At 39.3% G+C, this 21,745-nt stretch overlaps 1 protein-coding gene across 6 annotated transcripts in view; it reads right to left on the bottom strand.

The window, feature by feature from the left end:
- C9H8orf34 (chromosome 9 C8orf34 homolog) overlaps positions 1-21,745 on the bottom strand; it is a 337,664-nt gene that overhangs the window by 223,424 nt on the left and 92,495 nt on the right. For all 6 annotated transcript variants that reach the window (XM_069600208.1, XM_069600210.1, XM_069600209.1 and 3 more), the window contains one exon: positions 15,423-15,451. In XM_069600208.1, the coding sequence (XP_069456309.1) occupies positions 15,423-15,451 (29 nt within the window). The remainder of the gene's footprint in view (positions 1-15,422; positions 15,452-21,745) is intronic.

Raw genomic sequence — 21,745 nt, 5'->3', positions numbered from 1 at the left:
TTTAGTGAAATTTATCCAAGTGATAATAAGTGACAGAAAATAGTTAGATATCTTGATATTGAGTCCCCAACCTTCATGAAAATGTAGCAAATAATTTTTAGTGTTTGCATAAGATAGAAACTGATCTGATATCCTTCTGTATTTATATTCCCAAAGCTAGGAAATCAAAGCTTTCAGCTGTGAAATCATGCAGTCAAATTAATGACTTGCAATTACTGAAAAGTCATATTTATCCGCCACAATTTAATATCATTTGAAGTATAAGAATGAAAATTAACAGTAATACTATTAAACGTTAAGCCTATATTTGCACTAAGAGGATTAAGGAAAGACATATGTTTTTAGGGAAAAAAAGTCCATAAACATATTTACAGCTTCAGAACCAGTTTTGGCCTGTGCAACTTTGAAATGTTAACTTACTCTCTGAATCAAATACCCCAGAAACACAAAAATTATTTGAGGTAGTTGGCAAAGGCATTAGCCTGAAGTAAAAAGGACTGAGACTATTCAAGAAATAATAAATAGCCTTTGACAACTCCATTTTTTCTACACAAAGTCAGAAAGTTGAAGAAGTTACTCAAAGGAATCCTTTCCAATGTTTTCTTCAGAAGTAGCCAAAAGGTTAAAAAAGAAAGAAAGAAACGTTCAGATGGTAAAGCCACAAAATATGGAAAACAACAGATGGGGAATCCCAGCAAATAGAACTAGAGCCCAGCTAAGGAACACCTTCCAACACTTTGGACAGGAAGACCTGATGACATCTGTCCAGCAAGATTTGAGAGCTGCTGGAAACAGTGGAAACAGTGTCAGACTTTATTTTGGGGGGCTTCAAAATCACTGCAGGTGGTGATTGCAGCCATGAAATTAAAAGACGCTTACTCCTTGGAAGGAAAGTTATGACCAACCTAGATAGCATATTCAAAAACAGAGACATTACTTTGCCAACAAAGGTCCATCTAGTCAAGGCTATGGTTTTTCCAGTGGTCATGTATGGATATGAGAGTTGGACTATAAAGAATGCTGTACGCTTAAGAATTGATGCTTTTGAACTGTGGTGTTGGAGAAAACTCTTGAGAGTCCCTTGGACTGCAAGGAGGTCCAACCAGTCCATCCTAAAGGAATTAGTCCTGGGTGTTCATTGGAAGGACTGATGCTAAAGCTGAAACTCCAGTACTTTGGCCACCTCATGTGAAGAGCTGACTCATTGGAAAAGACCCTGATGCTGGGAGGGATTGGGGGGCAGGAGGAGAAGGGGACGACAGAGGATGAGATGGCTGGATGGCATCACTGACTCGATGGACCTGAGTTTGAGTAAACTCCAGGAGTTGATGATGGACAGGGAGGCCTGGTGTGCTGTAATTCATGGGGTCACAAGGAGTCAGACATGACTGAGTGACTGAACTGAACTGACTGATGAACCAGTCACTTCTATAAACCTCTAATTATTTCTATTTTCTAACAGAAAGTTTTCAGTGTGGTTATCCCAAATTAGTCTCATCACTTAATAGAAAAGAAGAAACAAAACTATTATCATTCACATATATTTTTTATATAGAAAAATCAAGAGAATTCAGAAAAAAGTTAAAAATTAATGAGTTTAGCAAGTTTATTTAATTTAAGATAAAACTAGAAAAATAATTTTCATTTCTATATGCCAACAAATTTTAAAATGTAACTTGTAAAACAGATACCATTTACAATAGTAGTCAAGAACACAAGGTACTTAGGAATCAATTTAACAAAAATCTGCCTGCTCTTTTTCAATATGACTTTTTAATAAAACACTACAATATTCAATTAAATGGAAACATGCCTTGTTCATGAGTACAAAGATTCAGAAATGCAAAGATGTCAATTCTCTCATACTAATCTAAAATACAAAGCAACTCCAAACCCAAAGGAGTAACAGATTTAAGCAAATGGACCAAAGAGGAAAACTGAATGTCCAGAAACAAGGTAAGTGACAGAAGTATGCACATTTATGGACAAATGAACTTTTCAATAAATGGTTACAAGAAATTTATTATGCATATAGGGGAAAATATGTTCCAACTTCTTACAATATTAAAAAAAGTTTTCAAGTAGATTAAAGATAAAAAAACAGAATCTTTAATAGGAAACAAAAAGTAATACTTTTATGATGTTAAACAGAAAAGATTTCTTAAACAAAACATGATACATTAACGTTAAAAATGTCTGTTAATAGAAGGCACTATTTAAAAAGTGATGACAAGCCTAAAAATTTAAGAAGGTATTTGAGACACACAAGACCAACAAGAGTTGATGTTAAAAATATATAATAAACTCACACAAATCTAAAGAAAAAAAATAAGTGGGCAATAAAAATGAGCAAAAGAGAAAAGCAGGCATTCAATCTTACTGAAAATTAAGTATTACAAGCAATAATTGAATCCATGAGAAAAAAAAAATTTCATTAAAATACTTGACAACAGCCAGTGTTGGCAAGGATCAGGAGCAAAATATATTACTACAAACTGTTGTTGAGAGTATATACTAATAAATCTCTTTTGAGATAAATTCTGTATGACTAATAAAGTTAAAAATGCATGTGCCACTGTTGGTGGGAATGTAAGTTGATACAGCCACTATAGAAAATAGTATGGAGACTCCTTAAAAAACTAGGAATAAAACTACCACACGACCCAGAAATCCCACTACTAGGGATATACCCTGAGGAAACCAAAACTGAAAAAGACACATGTACCTCAGTGTTCACTGCAGCACAACTTACAATAGCTAGGACAGAGATGCAATCTAGATGTCCACAGACAGATGAATGGATAAAGAAGCTGTGGTACATATATACAAAGGAATATTACTCAGCCATAAAAAGGAATGCATTTGAGTCACTTCTACTGAGGTGAATGAACCTGGAGCCTATTTTCCAGAGTGAAGTAAGTCAGAAAGGGAAAGATAAATATCGTATTCTAGTGCATATATATGCATTAGGACTCTAGAAAGATGGTACTGATGAAATTATTTGCAGGGCAGCAAGGGAGAGAGACATAGAGAACAGACTTATAGACATGGGGTGGGGGCAGGAAAGAGAGGGTGAGATGTATGGAGAGAGTAACATGGAAACTCGCATTACCATATGTATAATAGATAGACAATGGGAATTTGCTATATGACTCATGGAACTCAAACATGGGCTCTGTGACAACCTAGAAGTATGCAATGGGGAAGGAGATGGGAGGGAGAGTCAAGAGGAAGGGGACATATGTATACCTATGGCTGATTCATGTTGATGTTTGGCAGAAACCAACAAAATTCTGTAAAGCAATTATCCTTCAACAACACATTTAAAAAATGTATGTGCCATATTGCAAGATTACTTGAAGTTCAATTAGTTGTGTTTTTCCCTTTTAGTTCAGATACATTTTTATTCCTTAATTACAACGTCTCCTGTCTCTCTCCTGATTCTCAACTGATCATGTTGCTTATCTCAGTGAGAAAATGAAAGCAACCAGCAGAGGATTTGTTCATTTTCTCATCACCAAACCCATCAGCTACTACCATTCGTGCCTTCACCTACAAAAGGTGAATTGTCATTTCTTCTCCAAGGTCTGGCATATATTAATAGAAAGTATTTGATATACATTTGTAGAGGGAATAAAAGAATGACAAAATTAAGGTAATGTATGATTCAATGTTTCATTAATACATTACCAATATTATTAGTCATTGAAAGAGAAAGTTTGAAAGTGAAGTCGCTCGGTCGTGTCTGACTCTTTGGGACCCCATGGACACCAGGCTCCTCCGTCCATGGGATTTTCTAGGCAAGAGTACTGGAGTGGGTTGCCCTTTCCTTCTCCAGGGAATCTTCCCAACCCAGGGATCGAACCCAGGTCTCCCGCATTGTAGACCGACGCTTTACCGACTGAGCCACCAGGGAAGTCCTTATTAGTCATTAGGACAATGTAAATCAAAGCCACAGTAAAATAATATTGATATTTACATCAGGAGGATGGCTATAATTTAAGATAAACAACAAGTGTCAGCAAGAATATGGAGAAATTTGAATCTTAATACTTGCTGGCTGGATTGTAAAATGGTGTTGCCACTATGGGAAACAGTTTGATAATTCCTCAAAAAGTTAAACACAGAGTGAGATATGTCTTAGCATTTTCATTCCCTACATATACAAGAGAAATTTTAAAAACATATCCACACAAAACTTGTACATGAATGTTCCTACAAACATCCTTCTTAATGGCTGACAAGCAGAAACAACTCAAATGTCCACAAATTGATGAATGAATAAACAAAATGTGGTATATCTATTAGGCTTCTCCCATGGCTCAGAGGTAAAGAATCCATCTGCACCAGAGGAGACCCAAGAGACTCAGGTTCAATCCCTGGGTTGGGAAGATCCCCTTGGGGAGGCATGGCAACCCACTCCAGTGTTCTTGCCTGAAAAATCCCATGGACAGAGGAGCCTGGCAGGCGACAATCCAAAGGGTCGCAAAGAGTTGGACAGGACTGAGTGACTGAGCACTCAGTATATTTATACCACAAAATATTTTTCAGCAATAAAAAGAAGGGAAGTACTGATATGTGCCACACCATTAATGAAGCTTGAAAACATTATGCTAAATGAAAGAAGATAGTGAAAAAAGACCATGTATTTTATGACTGCATTTGTATGAAATTCCTAGTATGGCAAATCTAAAGAGACAGAAAGTTAATTAGCAGTTGTCTTAGGCTAAGGGATTAGGAGGAATGAGGAGTAGACATGGGATTTCTTGGGATGATGAAAATGTTTTAAATTTAAGTTGTAGTAGTGGTCTGTCTGTCAATGCAGGAGATACAAGAGACACAGGTTGGATCCCTGGGTCAGCAAGATCCCCTGGAGTATGAAATGGCAACCCAGTCCAGTATTCTTTCCTGAAAAATCGCATGGACAGAGGAGCCTGGCGTGCTACAGTCCCTGGGGTTGCAAAAGAGTTGGACATGACTTACCGACTAAACACTAACAAAATGGTTACACAACTCTTTGAATATACTAAAACCCACTAAACTTTCACTTGTGGCTCAGAGGTTAAAGCGTCTGCCTGCAATGCGGGAGACCTGGGTTTGATCCCTGGATTGGGAAGATCCCCTGGAGAAGGAAATGGCAACCCACTCCAGTATTCTTGCCTGGAGAATCCCATGGATGGAGGAGCCTGGTGGGCTACAGTCCCCGGGGTCGCAAAGAGTCAGACACGACTGAGTGACTTCACTTTCACTTTATACATGTTAAAGGGGAAGATTTTATGTGAATTTTCTCTCAATAAAGTTGTTCAAATAATGAATGAAACTCACTTTCAGATTTTTCTCTTAAAGTGGAGTACATAGTACATAGTGCAAGGGACAAGCATGGATTTGGAATCAGACAGATGAAGAATCAGTACCAATTCTGAGACTTTCAGCAAATCACTTAATCATCCTAGCTTCGGTTTCCTTATCTGTAAGCCAAGAAAAGCATAACCACTTCGTCAGACTGATACAAGAACTAGATTTAATAACATATCAAAAACACCGAGCATACCTGCTAATGCTAACAGGCACTGAATATTATCTCTCCTCCTTTCCTTCACTATCTTCTGCACCCTCCCACCCATGATCTAAAAGTTTTACTCTTCATTATGGAATTTTTCACACTAATACAAAAGGAGAAGGAAGAGTAAAACAAACTCCTTTGTATCCACACACATTTTCCTCAATTATCAACTCACGAGGAAACTCACTTTACCCTCATCTCTACCCACGTGCCTTCCACATCACCCTTTTTTTGCTCAAATCACTTAGAAGAAAATTCCATTCACCAGACATCACATCGTTTGTAAACAGCTGAGTAAGTAATCTCTAAAAAGTAAGAGTGCTTTTTTTTGTAAACAAATACCATTATCATACTTAACTACAAAGTGAGAATGTTTTAATATCAAATATCTATTTAGCTATCAAATTTCCCTGATTATCTGTTTGTTTGCACAGACTCTAAGCAAGACTGACTGATCAACGGTCTTTTATGTCTCTTTTAATCTCCCTATTCTCTTCCTCTGTCTCATTTTCTCTCTTTAAATTTTGTCATTACTGTTACTGTTCAAAAACCTGAGTTGTTTGTCCTTGAGTTTTCCACAGTCTGGATTTTCCCCTTTGCCTTCCTGTGATGCGGTTTAAAATGTTCCTGTGCCCTTTGTAATTTCTGTAAATTAGTAGTTAGTTCGGGATAAAGTCGTTTTGCTGTGGTTTTTGTTTTTGCCAATACTTCTTCAGAGAGAATGGTTAGTTTTATCTGGAGACACATAAGACTCTTCTCTAATGATTTGGGCAGCATTGATAATTACCGCTTAGATCCATTAATTCGATAGGCATTGCCAAATGGTGACTGTCTAATTTTACAATTCCATAATCATTTATTGGCTGGAATACTTCTGTAGACAGAAACTTCCTGTCATCAAATATTAGGTTACTCTGAAGTACGATTTATATACAAAGGAGAATGAAAAATCTGATTTTTTTCCTTGACTTCTACCAGTTTTTAAAAACAGTAACTTTGGTTCCCTGTGCATATGCCTGAGTGCTCAGTTATATCCAACTCTTTGCGACCCTTTGAACTGTAGCCCACCAGGCTCCTCTGTCCATGGGATTCTCCAGGCAAGAATACTGGAGTGGGTTGCCATGCCCTCCTCCAGGGGATCTCCCCAACCCAGGGATCAAACCACGTCTCCTGCAGGTTTAACCTACTAAAGCCTGCTGGTTTAACTTACTAAACATTAATAATTTTTTGGATAAACATATGTATCTTAAAGTATTAGGTATAATTCATTGCACTGCAACTATTATTTTATTCAAGTTTTCTCAACTCTTTCCAGTAGAAGACTACTGAAGCTGGCTCCTGAGCTCTTCTGACACAACCCTAGTGATCTTTCATAGTTCTTGCCTTCTGGCATAAGGCAATTTAGGCTCATTTTGTAAATACCATCTGCTCTTGACCTAGACTCAACCATTATTCCAACAGACTCTGGTTCTTTTTAGTTGAAAATATATTTTAAGACTAGAATCTGTATACTTGGGGTACTCCCTGTTTTGGTGTTGGTAATAGTGGACAGATCTAAGAAATGTTTATGTTTTAAACTTAAATAATTCAGCCTTACAGAAAAGTTGAGAAAAAAGAAAGAATCCCTGCACTCTAGTTATGTTCACTGCCTGTAGAGATTGTACTTTTGTTTTAAAAATTAAAAAAAAAAATGAGTTCATAATGGTATTTTTCATTCAAAGCAGGATATAGGATTTTCACTTAAACTTATTGGTCTTATATTTGTATTTTTTCCCCTATGCCAAATATTCTGGTTCTTAAGAATATCAACATAATTAATTCTTTGTATATCACACAAAGCACACACAACAGCCTCTTTATAATAATACCAAAACTGCCATTAACAACACAGTCACTAAAAACAGGTTAAGAGCTGATGTTGTTCCCTCTGTCCTATGGGTATATTCCACCAGAGAAAAATCAAATCACTAGTTTACAAAGACGGAGTAATTCATCTGAGTGTGTTTTGCCATACTGTTTGGGCTCATCTGTCAGAAATCAGTTTTAAGAGTTAACCGTGCTTCCCAAAAATTATATATAAAATATTTAAATGGTTCCAAAGTCTCATATACACAAAGTTCAAAGAAGCCAAGATTCTATCCCTACCTTCTACTCTCTATCTGCTTCACTCTCATTTTCTCTTCCTCCCCTTCTCCCATTGGTAACGTTTAAAAAGTAATTGCGTGTGTGTGTGTGTATGTGTTTTACAATATGGCAGGTTCTGCCTTTGTTATTTTGGCTTTAATTTAAGTAAATACATATCCACAGTTCCATTACACTTACTTAGATAAATGGTAGCACACTATAAACACATTTATCCTTGCCTATTTTATTCAACAGTATATCCTGGGGATTGTTCTATGTATTTACAGAGACATTCTTTCATTTTTATAGCTGTACAGTACTCTATAGTAGATGTACTATAATTTATCCCTTACTCTTCTTTTAATGAACATTTAGTTATTTCAACCCTTTTTCTATTACAATAGCACAACAATGAATAGTCACACACATTGGTCCTTCTATAGCTTTGCCCGTGTGTCCTTGGAATAGACTTCTAGAAACAGGATCATTTGCTCAAACAAGAACTGTGCATATACGGTGTTTTAGACACTGAAAACTTGAGCTTGAAGGATAGAAAACAGCAGGAAAAAGGGGAGGGGATGACAATCAGCAGAAATGTAGAAATACATAAAATACATGATTTCAAAATACCAGAGCCTGGCTGCCACACAGTATTCCTTTTTCAGCACAGCTCAGACTCTGAGTAGACAAAAAAAAAAAAAAAAAAGGAAAATAAAGCAGAAGATAGCAGATACAGATATCTGAAGATATAGAAGATAGCAGACTATTTTGTCATTCAGATCTGTTCATTCTAGTCTTAGGAAGTTGGACTTAACCTGTTAAATAGCAGGGAGTCACTGAAATTTTTTTTAGCAGGATTCCCTAGATAGGGTTCCCTAAAAGCAGATAATAAGCAAGAGACTTACTGATGGGGGTCTCTTAAGTGAAGCTTGTAAGACAGTGAAAGAAGCAGAAGATGGGAAGAAGCTAAGCAAAGGTAAGCATTCAGCTCATTCAGCTAAAGTCTGCTTTCAGGCTGATCCCACAGGAAGCTCTGTAATGTAAATGAAAACTCAGAGCCTCATTTTGGTTAGTCATTGGTGACACCAATCCAAGCATCTCTGGGCAGGACGGCCCCCAATGAGTTGAAACAATTTTCTGGAGGAGGCTGAGTCCACAAACATCCAACTTTCACAGGAGTTGAAGGATGGGTCATACTGCCCTACTAAAGGGTAACCGAGAAGACATCAGCCAAGTGTATTCTATGGCAATTTGAAGGGCAAATTAGAATGGTAGGAGCCTAAAGAATAAGATAAAGATATGAAAGGTATCTTTCATACAGATAAAGAAGGCTGAGCACTGAAGAATTGATGATTTCAAATTGTGGTGCTGGAGAAGACTTGAAAGTGCCGTGGACAGCAAGGAGATCAAATCAGTCGATCCTAAAGGAAATCAACCCTGAATATTCACTGGAAGGACTGATGCTGAAGCTGAAGTCCCAATACTTTGGCCACCTGATGCAAAGAGCTGACTTACTGGAAAAGACCCTGATGCTGGGAAAGACTGAAGGCAAGAGGAGAAGGGGGCAACAGAGAACGAGATGGTTGGATGGCATCACCGACTCAATGGACATGAGTTTAAGCAGACTCCAGGAGACAGTGAAGGACAGGGAAGCCCGGCGTGCTGCAGTCCATGAAGGCACAAAGAGTCAGACACGACTGAGTGACTGAACAGCAACCACATGAAATCTGAACTTGGATGGTGGCCAGGGAAGCAAAATAATGGCTTCCCAAAGACGCCCACATGCTAATCCTCAAAACTGCGAACACAGTGCGTTACATGGCAAAGGGGCTTTGCCTGATTACGGTTAAAAGTGAGATCAACGTGAAATTATCAAGATTAGCTGGATGGCCCCAGGCTGGATGCAGTTAGAGAGAGATGAGACATTGCTGGTTTTAAAGATGTAGAAAAGGGATCATGCACCAGGGTCTGTAGCAGCCTTTAGAAGCTGGAAAAGGCAAGGTAACAGATTTCCCCTAGAACTTCAGGAAAGAATAAAGCCCTGTTACACCTGATTTTAGCCCAGGAAGACTCATGTTTACCCTTTAACCTACAGAACTGTAGGATAATAAACTTGTGTTATTTCAATTTGTTACAACAGCAATAGAAAACCAATACAGTGACTAAGAAAAGAGAAGGGAAAGACTAATAAATAAGACCTTTATTTTTAAAAGGTCTTACAAATAATAGCTTCGGTTTCATTTTTCCATTTTAAGTAAAATTAGTAACTCATTACCTTCATCAGAATTCATAAACTAAATTTAAAAGTCACAGAAAAAATAATTTCATAAAATTATAATTGAGTTAGAATATGAGAGTAAAAGATCAGTATTTTATAAAAGTTAAGAAAAATATACCTTTAGTGAACCCCCCAAAATTTTAATGGTAGGTTGCAAGGAAGAATATGTATTGATTTCTACTTCTATATTAAAGAAATAGGTGCTAGCTCAACACATGGTGAACCTTTTTTTTTGACTGTTTTATACTGCCTGAGATTCACTTTTTCTTATTGAGAAAAATGCAGGACTGTGAGCTTCATGGCCAGCAGAGGGCGCCATGAGACAGGCTCACTCTCTCGCGCGCTCTCATCCAGGGCTCACTCGCTCTCTTATCCAGAGGTTTTTTCCTCGACAAACAAAGGATCCTGGCTTTGGTTCTGTAAGCCTGTGTGCCCTCTGTGTGACCTCGTACTCCTAAATATCAGGTGTGAAAGAGCAATATTTTTGCACTGACATAATTTTTTTCAATAAAAGCTTATTTATGATAATTGTTGGCATCTTCCAGAATAAAAATGAAAAATAATAAAATTTCCATGAAGTCTTCAATAACAGGAACATTAGGTAAGTAGTAAAAATGTGCAGTGTTATGCAACTTATTTAAATGGAAACTCTCCCGAGCTAGTGCTTTGAAGAGAGGTGAGAGGAGGGGAGGATGCATCCTGAGGAGAATATTTAAATAAGTGTGAAGGCTTCCACAATTTTATCCAGTGAGGCCGAAATCCATTTTCAGTTCAAAGAATAATTAGTATGTTCTTTAGCTCACCAAAGATAGGCTAATGTAGAAAGCAACCAGGCTGCAAGTCAGAGAGCCCAGGGAAAAAAGGGAAGGACAAAGTCCAAGCAATCGTTCAAGCTAATTTAAGGTTCAGGCAGCTACGGCTTTGTAGAACATACTGGAGGGAGCAAATGAACCCAGAAATAGTGATAATTATGTCTTTGGACTTAGAATGAACACAAAAATAAATAGAAGATAGAGATTATTAAATTTCTGCAAATTATAAGCTAAGTCACTATATAAGATGGAGACCTGCTGGGGCAAATAACAGTGATGGACAGAGGAGGCCTAGAAAAGCAGGACAAAGCCAGGAGACCTCATCTGTTACTTATTCTACCTGCTATGATGATCAAACCAGTCAATCCTCAAGGAAATCAGCCCTGAATATTCATTGGAAGGACTGACTGTGAAGCTGAATCTTCAATACTTTGGCCACCTGATGCAAAGAGCCAACTCACTGAAGAGGTCCCTGATGCTACAAAAGATTGAGGGCAGGAAGAGAAGCGGTTGAGAGATGACAAAATGGTTAGATGACATCAACTCAATGGACATGAGTATGAGCAAACTCTGGGAGACAGTGAAGGGCAAGGAAGCCTGGTGTGCTGCAATCCATGGGGTTGCAAGGAGTCAGCCATGACTTGGCAACTTGAACAACAACAATGGCATACAGTCAAGACCAAGTTTGCACAGAATTAGTATAGATTGAAACTTTAATGATTTTAAAATATTATGATGGTTTAACATATGAGAAATAGATCACCAGTCCAGGTTCTATGCATGAGACAGGGCACTCAGGGACAGTGCACCGGGACAACCCTGAGCGATGGAATGGGGAGGGTGGTGGGAGGGGGTTTCAGGATGGGGGATACATGTACACCCATGGCTGATTCATATCAATGTATGGCAAAAACCACTACAATATTGTAAAGTAATTAGCCTCCAATTAAAATAAATTAATTAAAAAATATGATGATGATTTATCAAAGTAAATCCATATTTAAAAGTACATTCACAAATTCATTTATTTAGAGAATCAGAAATATGCTTTTGGTATCAAACAAAAGGTACAGTCTTACTTGGAATAGAAGGATACTAACTTTATTGCATTTGTAAATTATAATTATTAACAGATAGTCTATTATTGAACTAACACCCCCCAAAAATGTCCTTTTCATTATAGGGAACTGGAATGCAAAAATATCAAGTCAAAAAATACCTGGAGTAAAAAGCAAATTTGGCCTTGGAGTACAAAATGAAGCAGGGCAAAGGCTAATAGAGTTTTGCCAAGACAATGCACTGGTCATAGCAAACACCCTCTTCCAACAACTCAAAAGAAGACTCTACACATGGACATCACCAGATGGTCAACACTGAAATCAGACTGATTATATTCTTTGCAGCCAAAGATGGAAAAGCTCTATACAGTTAGTAAAAACAAGACTGGGAGCTGACTGTGGCTCAGATCATGAACTCCTCATTACCAAACTCAGACTTCAATTGAAGAAAATAGGGAAAACCACTAGACCATTCAGGTATGACCTAAATCAGATCCCTTATGATTATACAGTGGAAGTAAGAAATAGATTTAAGGGATTAGATCTGATAGATAGAGTGTCTGATGAACTATGGACGGAGGTTCGTGACATTGTATAGGAGACAGGGATCAAGACCATCACCATGGAAAAGAAATGCAAAAAAGCAAAATGGCTGTCTGGGGAGGCCTTTCAAATAGCTGTGAAAAGAAGAGAAGCCAAAAGCAAAGGAGAAAAGGGAAATCCCCATTTAAATGCAGAGTTCCAAAGAATAGCAAGGAGAGATAAGAAAGCCTTCCTCAGTGATCAATGCAAAGAAATAGAGGAAAACAACAGAATGGGAAAGACTAGAGATCTCTTCAAGATAATTAGAGACACCAAGGGAACATTTCATGCAAAGATGGGCTCGATAAAGGAAAGAAATGGTATGGACCTAACAGAAGCAGAAGATATTAAGAAGAGGTGGCAAGAATACACAGAAGAACTGTACAAAAAAGATCTTCATGACCAAGATAATCACAATGGTGTGATCACTCACCTAGAACCAGGCATCCTGGATTGTGAAGTCAATTGGGCCTTAGAAAGCATCACTACGAACAAAGCTAGTGGAGGTGATGGAATCCCAGTTCAGCTATTTCAAAATCCTGAAAGATGATGCTGTGAAGGTGCTGCACTCAATATGCCAGCAAATTTGGAAAAATCAGCAGTGGCCACAGGACTGGAAAAGGTCAGTTTTCATTCCAATCCCAAAGAAAGGCAATGCCAAAGAATGCTCAAACTACCGCACAATTGAACTCATCTCACACGCTAGTAAAGTAATGCTCAAAATTCTCCAAGCCAGGCTTCAGCAATACGTGAACTGTGAACTTCCAGATGTTCAAGCTAGTTTTAGAAAAGGCAGAGGAACCAGAGATCAAATAGCAAACATCTACTGGATCATCAAAAAAGCAAGAGAGTTCCAGAAAAACATCTATTTCTGCTTTATTGACTATGCCAAAGCCTTTGACTGTATGGATCACAATAAACTGTGGACAATTCTGAAAGAGATGGGAATACCAGACCACCTGACCTGCCTCTTGAGAAATCTGTATGCAGGTCAGGAAGCAACAGTTAGAACTGGAGATGGAACAACAGACTGGTTCCAAATAGGAAAAGGAGTACGTCAAGGCTGTATATTGTCACCCTGCTTATTTAACTTACATGCAGAGTACATCATGAGAAACGCTGGACTGGAAGAAACACAAACTGGAATCAAGACTGCCGGGAGAAATATCAATAACCTCAGACATGCAGATGTCACCACCCTTATGGCAGAAAGTGAAGAGGAACTAAAAAGCCTCTTGATGAAAGTGAAAGTGGAGAGTGAAAAAGTTGGCTTAAAGCTCAACATTCAGAAAACGAAGATCATGGCATCTGGTCCCATCACTTCATGGGAATAGATGGGGAAACAGTGGAAATAGTGTCAGACTTTATCTTTTCGGGCTCCAAAATCACTGCAGATGGTGATTGCAGCCATGAAATTAAAAGACGTTTATTTCTTGGAAGGAAAGTTATGAACAACCTAGATAGTATATTAAAAAGCAAAGATATTACTTTGACAACAAAGGTCTGTCTAGTCAAGGCTATGGTTTTTCCAGTGGTCATGTATGGATGTGAGAGTTGGACTGTGAAGAAAGCTGAGCACCGAAGAATTGGCGCTTTGAACTGTGGTACTGGAGAAGACTCTTGAGAATCCCTTGGACTGCAATGAGGTCCAACCAATCCATCCTAAAGGAGACCAGTCCTGGGTGTTCATTGGAAGGACGGATGCTGAGGCTGAAACTCCAATACTTTGGCCACCTCGTGCGAAGAGTCGACTCATTGGAAAAGACCCTGACACTGGGAAGGATTAGGGGCAGGAGGAAAAGGGAACGACAGAGGATGAGATGGGTGGATGGCATGACCAACTCGATGGACATGAGTTTGAGTAAACTCCAGGAGTTTGTGATAGACAGGGAAGCCTGGCGTGCTGCGATTCATGGGGTCGCAAAGAGTCAGACACGACTGAATGACTGAACTGAACTGAACTGAAAGGGGTTCTAAGATTTAAAAAATGAGAACTTCTATTTCAATGATGCCTAAATGCTGCTGCTAAGTCGCTTCAGCCGTGTCTGACTCTGTGCGACCCCATAGACGGCAGCCCACCAGCCTCCCCCATCCCTGGGATTCTCCAGGCAGAACACTGCAGTGGGTTGTCATTTCCTTCTCCAATGCATGAAAGTGAAAAGTGAACATGAAGTTGCTCAGTCGTGTCCGACTCTTAGTGACCCCATGGACTGTGGCCCACCAGGCTCCTCTGTCCATGGGATTTTCCAGGCAAGAGTACTGGAGGGGGGTACCATTGCCTTCAGATGCCTAAATGCATAACTTCAAATTAAACCTCCCTCATGAGCAACAACTCATACAAATATGTTACATAGACAAACTAAACAATCCAACAGAGAAATCTTGATGCTATCTCACCCTGCAAAATTTGCTGTTTCCCCAGGTTTTCCAATTTTGCTAAATGGCACCAAAATTTACCTACTTGCTCATCTCCCAAACCTAGGACTCACCATTGACTGATTTCTTCTACACTGAACTACTACCAAGTTCCATCCACACTACTGTTAAAATATATTCCTAGTCACATCACTTTTCACCACCTTCACAACTATCACCCCAGTCCAAGGGGTATATTCCCTCGGCATCTTAGAATTATTAAAAAAAAAAAATCTTAGTATGGTTTCCAAAGGGTAGTTCTACAAATGTATGTGTCTTCTCATTATCATATAGACACAGGCAGAACCCAGTTTATATAATATTAGTTTTCATTATTAGTATAGTAGTTCAGTGACTACAGTGATTCCGTTTTCTCTAAATTCTAAAACTCTCAACTCAGAAGAAAAGGTGATATCATACATTTCATGCATTAACTTTCATAAAAGCATAAAACTTTGAAAGTTTTCAAATGTTAGCACCCAAATAAATTAAATTTAAACACTTTATGTTTCAGAAACTCTTTCATTTAGACATTAGATTCAAATATAAGTTCTATATTTTATTCTCACTAGATGGATAGTTCAACGTACCTTATCGAGCTCATCTGAAATTGCAATACCTGGGAATCAAGAGACAAAAAAGTTTTAGAAGTAATCCTTAATAACCCAGTCTTAAAAACAAAAGTTCTATTTGTAGAGCTCATATATTTTCCATTCTATTTTTTTCTTGTTAAGGGTACTTCAAAATAATGTGGTACTTTCTTTCTACTGATGAAAACAAATTAGGAATTTAGACAACTATAACAGCTGCTGAAACAATGGAAATGATGCAACAAAAACAAGTACTATACTGCTTGTTAAATGCAGAACAAACTTGCAAAGACGACTGTAGAGAAATTGTCTTTATGTGGTAATGACAATCAAGTGCAGCTTATTACAACAGTGTTCTTTTTTAAGAACTGATTCAGATTCCTAGAGTACTAAAAAATTAAGGCAGAAAGATGGTTGAAGATCATGTATTTTAATTCCCTTATTTTCCAGATGAGGACATAGACAGGGGAACTTAAACTATTATGTTCCATGTTCCGTGAGATCAACAGCTTCTTGGGGCCAATGGATCAAGATTCCTCTTCACAAGCTCCCCTTCTATACACACACTCCTTAGTCCAATTTTTTGTCTCTATTATTCTTCCAAAATTGTTCTAAGTTAGTAACATAAAAGTTTTAGTCCTTAATTTATTTCTCTGTGATAACAGACTCTGTTAACTGCAGTCTCTTGAAATGCGGCCCGACATTTTCTGTTCTTCGTCTCCTTCACAGAGATCTTCTCCTTGGGCGGGGGCGGGGTGGGGGCGGGGCGGGGCGGGGTGGGGGCGGGGCGGGGCGGGGTGGGGGCGGGGCGCGGGCGGGGGTAGTAAGTCCTTTCCTGAAATACCAAGGGTACTCTTCCCCTTGCCTTGGCCCTGCAAAGAGTTTCTTCACTCATTTTTTAGAAAGTTATCAGTTGATCTTAAAAATTTTTTTGCACATCTCAGACTTATGAATCCATTATTCATATAGACAGCAGTAATACTTCACCTACCTAGAGTGCAGCCAAGAACTGGCAAGTAAGTCAAAAGGCCTTACCGGTCTTGTATTATCAAAATGCATGTCACACAGAACTTAAGCCTCACTCAAGAGCTAGTCCCTGCAGCCTCTGACCACTGTCTATTTAGCAGTTATCAGGAGCTTTTGCAGGGCCAAGAAATTTTACCAGTGGAAAACGAAGATGAAGAAAAAGGTTGCTATGAAGACACGTTAAAGACAAAGAATGATAAAAGCTTCTTGTGAATTTTTCAGATAATTTTATCAGCATATATAAATATACATACAAATGCTTTATGCTGCTCTATGCACGTATAAAATAAATTTGGAGGCACACACACTATTTTGTTATCTGTTTTGTGTATAAAACATATTTTTATATTAGTAAATATTTTCTACATTATCATTTTTAAATAGTATAAAGTGGACCATTAAAATAAACAAATTCCTTCAAAGAGTTTAAAAAAATAAAGTATACCATTGTATGACTGTGTCATGATTTCTTTATCTAATTTTCTTTCTCTAATAAAAGATACTTAATTTCAAACCTATCCTATTAAAACTCCCATGGCAGTAAACAATAGAAACATACCTTGGACATGGCTACACACAATGAATATGTTTTCTATCCTTTTTGTTTTTTTTTTTACCAACTTATCTGCCACTTCAGACAGAGAGATTTTCTGAACTACTTTCCATCCTTGATTTTTCTAAAACTTCTATCTCGATTTTCATCTTATCTCTCTGAAAACTCCTTTTCAGTGTTCTCAACTAGATCACTTTTCTACCTGTATCTCGAAGGTTGATGATGTATGTGCCAGTGGGTGGGCTCTTTTTCCCTATATACTAATAATTCCCATATCCGTATCATGCAAAGGCTGTTCACCTCACACTCCCACAGAAATGTCTGAAGACTAGATAAATAAACAAAACAACTGCCCCATTATCTGCTTTCATTTTCACTCAGAGGCTGTTATCCTCTAACTCCTCAGGCTTTTGTCAGAAGAGACTTTCGCGGGATGTTCGTGATTGATGCACTAAAAAAGTTCTTTGTTGTTGTTGTTGTTGTTTCAATTGATTCTGGACAGCTGTTATCAGTCACAGAGCATAAAATATCAGCCCTCTGTCTTCCCAACAGCCAGACATTTTTCCCTGGAAAAGCTCCAGCCAGTGTTGCACCTGAACTGCAAACTGCAGATTGATGTCTAAATGGACTAAAGATACCCATCCTATCACTGCCTCCCTTCAGACAGATTAGACTCAGAAAAGCTTTGGGTTCACTCGTCGTTGGCATAATCCTTTAATAGATTTCTGTCTCATTTAGTCGCGAAGTCATGTCTGACTCTTTGCGACCCCGTGAACTGCAGCATGTCAGGCTTCCCTGCCCTTCACTATCTCCCAGAGTTTGCTCAAACTCATGTCCACTGAGTCAGTGATGCCATCCAACCATCTCATCCTCTATCACCCCGCCTTCTCCTCCTGCCCTCAATCTTTCCCAGCATCAGGGTCTTTTCCAGTGGGTCAGCTCTTTGCATCAGGTGGCCAAAGTATTGGAGCTTCAGCTTCAGCTTCAGCATCAGTCCTTCCAGTGAATATTCAGGGTTGATTTCCTTTAGGATCGACTGATTTGATCTCCTTGCAGTCCAAGGGACGCTCAAGTGTCTTTTCCAGCACCACAATTTGAAAGCATAAATTCTTATGACTGAGTTATATGCTAATTACTGTACTACATGCTGGGGAGTCCAAGTCCTGGGTTCCCCTGCCTCCCCACAGTGCAGAGTCCAGAAACCTCTGAAAGTAGGTCACAGCATGTAAGTGTGCACAGAGAAAAGCATGGAAACACAGAAAGAGGGGGACAAAACCCAGTCCCAAGAAAGATAGCAGCAATAAATCATCAAGGGCATTTGAGCTGAGACTGAAGAGAGGAGTAGAAATTAGCCTGGGGTGAGTAGGAGTGAGATGTCAGGACACAGGCGCAGCATAAGCAAATATGAGAAAGGGAAGAACATCAGTGAGTGTGAAAAATTCCCCTGTTACTGGTGCATAAACGGCCTGATGATGAGTCATGAGAGATGATACAGACACGTGACTAAGGGTCAGAGCATAGAGAACCTTCTATGAGTTTATTTTTTCATAAAGTTTTTTTAATGTGGACCATATTTAAAGCTTTTATTGAATTTGTTACAACATTGCTTCTGTTTCATGTTTTGGTTTTATGGCCAAGAGGCATGTAAGATCTTAGCTCCCCAATCAGGGATTGAATTTGCATCCGCTGCATTAGAAGGTGAAGTCTTAACCACTGGACCACCAGGAAAGTTCCTATGAGGTTTTAAGGAGCCACTGAATGTCTGCAAAAAATGGTATCAGGTTTTCACTGTAGATCCAGCCCACTGACTGGAGTAAGGGCTGTTTGGAAGAACTGAAAAACAAGAGTGTGGAGAGGACTGGTTATTCATGCCTCAGACTTTTCCAACTCTCCTGGGCTCACAAACTGGACTACATCCCCCAGCCTCCTTTGCAGTCAGTTGTAGAAGGTAGGTGATGTTATTCGTGCACTTCCACTTCGAAACATTAGAAACGACCCCTGTAATCCTCTATTGTCTCTGCCTGCATGCAGGCCCCTTGGATCAGGTGCTAAAGATGGGAGAATAACAGGATAGAACAGTCTGTATCCCCATCACACTCTGTTGTTGTTTAGTAGCAAGTCATGTCCAACTCTTTGCAACCCCATGGACTGCAGCATGCCAGGCTTCCCTGTCCCTCACCATCTCACTGAGTTTGCTCAAGTTCATGTCCATTGAATCTGTGATGCCATCCAACCATCTCATCCTCTGTCGACCCCTTCACCTCCTGCCTTCAACCCTTCCCAGCATCAGGGTCTTTTCCTATAAGTCAGCTGTTTGCATCAGGTGGCCAAAGTATTGAAGTTTCAGCTTCTGCTTCAGAGTCAGTCCTTCCAAAGAGTATTTAGGGTTGATTTCCTTTAGGATTGACTGGTTTGATCTCCTTGCTTTTCAAGGGACTCTTCAAGAGTCTTCTCCAGCACCAGGCACACTCTGTGCAATGACTGAAGACTTACATGGTATTAAGCCACAGAGATGTTGGCCATGAGACTCCCCTAACATAAAGTTATAGCAAGCCCTTCAGCCACAGGCTCAATTCAGGTAAGGACTACACTTGGTTTTTTCCTGTCATGGAGCAGGAATGAAATGAAATAAAAATGGAACATGTAAATGGATAAACGAATGGTCTGGTCAGTGATGTTGAGTGTGAATTACAGGGTACTAATAGGGGCAGAGAAGAGAATCACACCCAAGAGAGAGTGCGTGCTTGCTAAGTCAATTCAGTTGCGTCCAACTATGTGCGACCCCGCGGACTGTAGCCTGCCAGGCTCCTCTGTCCATGGGATTTTCCAGGCAAGAATACTGGAGTGGGTTGCCATTTCCTTCTTCAGGGCATCTTCCTGACCCAGGAACTGAACCCACGTCTCTTATGTCTCCTGCACTTATGAACCTGCATGGCAGGCAGGTTCTTTACCACTAGCGCCACCTGGGATGCCCCCCAAGAGAGTGGGGAAATCTCAAGACTTGGGAATTAAAACAGAGAGAGGAACTTCCCTGGTGGTCCAGTGGTTAAGAATCTGCCCAAGAATGCAGGGGACATGAATTCAATCCCTGGTCCAGGAAGATCCCACATGCCGCAGAGCAATAAGCCCCTGAGCAGCAAATACTGAGCCCATGTGCCTACAGCCTGTGCTCTGCAACACTGAGAAGTCCACTCGCGGCAATGAAGAACAGCCCCTGCTCGCCAAAACTCAAGAAAGCCAGTGCATAGCGACAAAGACCCAGTGCAGCCAAAAATAAATAAATAATAAACATTTTAAAAACACTCTGTCTTCTAATGCATGGGGTGCGGGTTAGATCCCTGGTCAAAGAGTTAAGATCCTTACATGCCTCACGGCCAAAAAACAGAACACAAAATAGAAGCAATACTGTAACTAACTCAAAGACTTTAAAAATGGCTCACATCACAAAAATCTTAAAAAAAAAAAAAAAAAGGTTAGGGAGAAAGATGAGTCCAGTTTGGCTGACCAGTAGGTAGGTGTCACCAGCTAAGATAAAGCACGTAAAGAAAAGTAGTGGTAAAGAAGGAAGTATGATCTACGTAGATAAACTGATTTTGACATGGCAGTGGGATACCACCACCTTGTATAAAATCAGAGGGATGGTACGGGGAGGGAGGTGGGAGGGGGATGCAGGATGGGGAACACGTGTACACCCGTGGCAGATTCATGTTGATGTATGGCAAAATCAATACAATATTGTAAAGTAATTAGCCTCCAATTAAAATAAATAAATTTAAATAAAAAATAAAGGTATTATAAAAAGAAAAAAATAACTGAAAGTAAGTAAATGTGAAAAAAAAACCATAAACAGTCCGGATGGGAAATACACTCATTTGAGTTAGCTGTGTAGGGGTGATAGTTAAATCTGTGAGGGAGGAGAAGGCTAGACACAGAGAACATTTGAAAGAACAGAAGCAGAGGATGAAAAACATCTATAGCAGCAGGAAAGAAAGAGGTGTATTAGAATGAAACCTACAAGAAATGACGTGTAGGGCACCCAAAGACCATCAAATGAGGGCCAGGTCCCAGAAACTAAAACATCAAGGGTTTGAAGACAGAGTCATCAGTGGTGTTAAAATGACCAAAGCAATTTTTGAAAATAAGAAAGAGTGTCCACTGAGTTTGACAATTTGGATTCAATTGGTGGTGACCATAGTGAGAAAACTCTGAGTAGAATGACAGGTCCAATAATTATACTGAGGAGTGAGAGGAATCTGAGCAGGCGGAGAAGATGCGCATTAACTATTCTCTTTGAAAACTTGGATGAAAGAGGAAGAAGGAATTCTGATGCTATCCGAGGGAACTCAACCTCAAGAGGAGGTTGTGTGTGTTTGTTTTAACATCAGTTAGAGCTGTGGTGTTCATCATGGGAGCTACTCATCAGATGGCTAACGAACATTTGAAATGTGACTCGTCCATGCTGAGGGGTGCTATAAAATAAAATTCACAACAGACTTTTGAAGACTCAGCATGAAAGAAAAACAATATAAAACACCTCAATAATAATTTTTAGATGGAATATACATTAAATGATAATAATTTAGATGTAGTAGGTTAATATTGTGGAGAAGGCAATGGCACCCCACTCCAGTACTCTTGCCTGGAAAATCCCATAGATGGAGGAGCCTGGTAGGCTGCAGTCCATGGGGCTGCGAAGAGTTGGACACGACTCAGTGACTTCACTTTCACTTTTCACTTTCATGCA

This window comes from Ovis canadensis, chromosome 9 (genome assembly GCF_042477335.2).
Source record: "Ovis canadensis isolate MfBH-ARS-UI-01 breed Bighorn chromosome 9, ARS-UI_OviCan_v2, whole genome shotgun sequence".
Lineage (NCBI taxonomy): Eukaryota > Metazoa > Chordata > Mammalia > Artiodactyla > Bovidae > Ovis > Ovis canadensis.
This window is presented reverse-complemented; position numbering and strand designations above follow the sequence as displayed.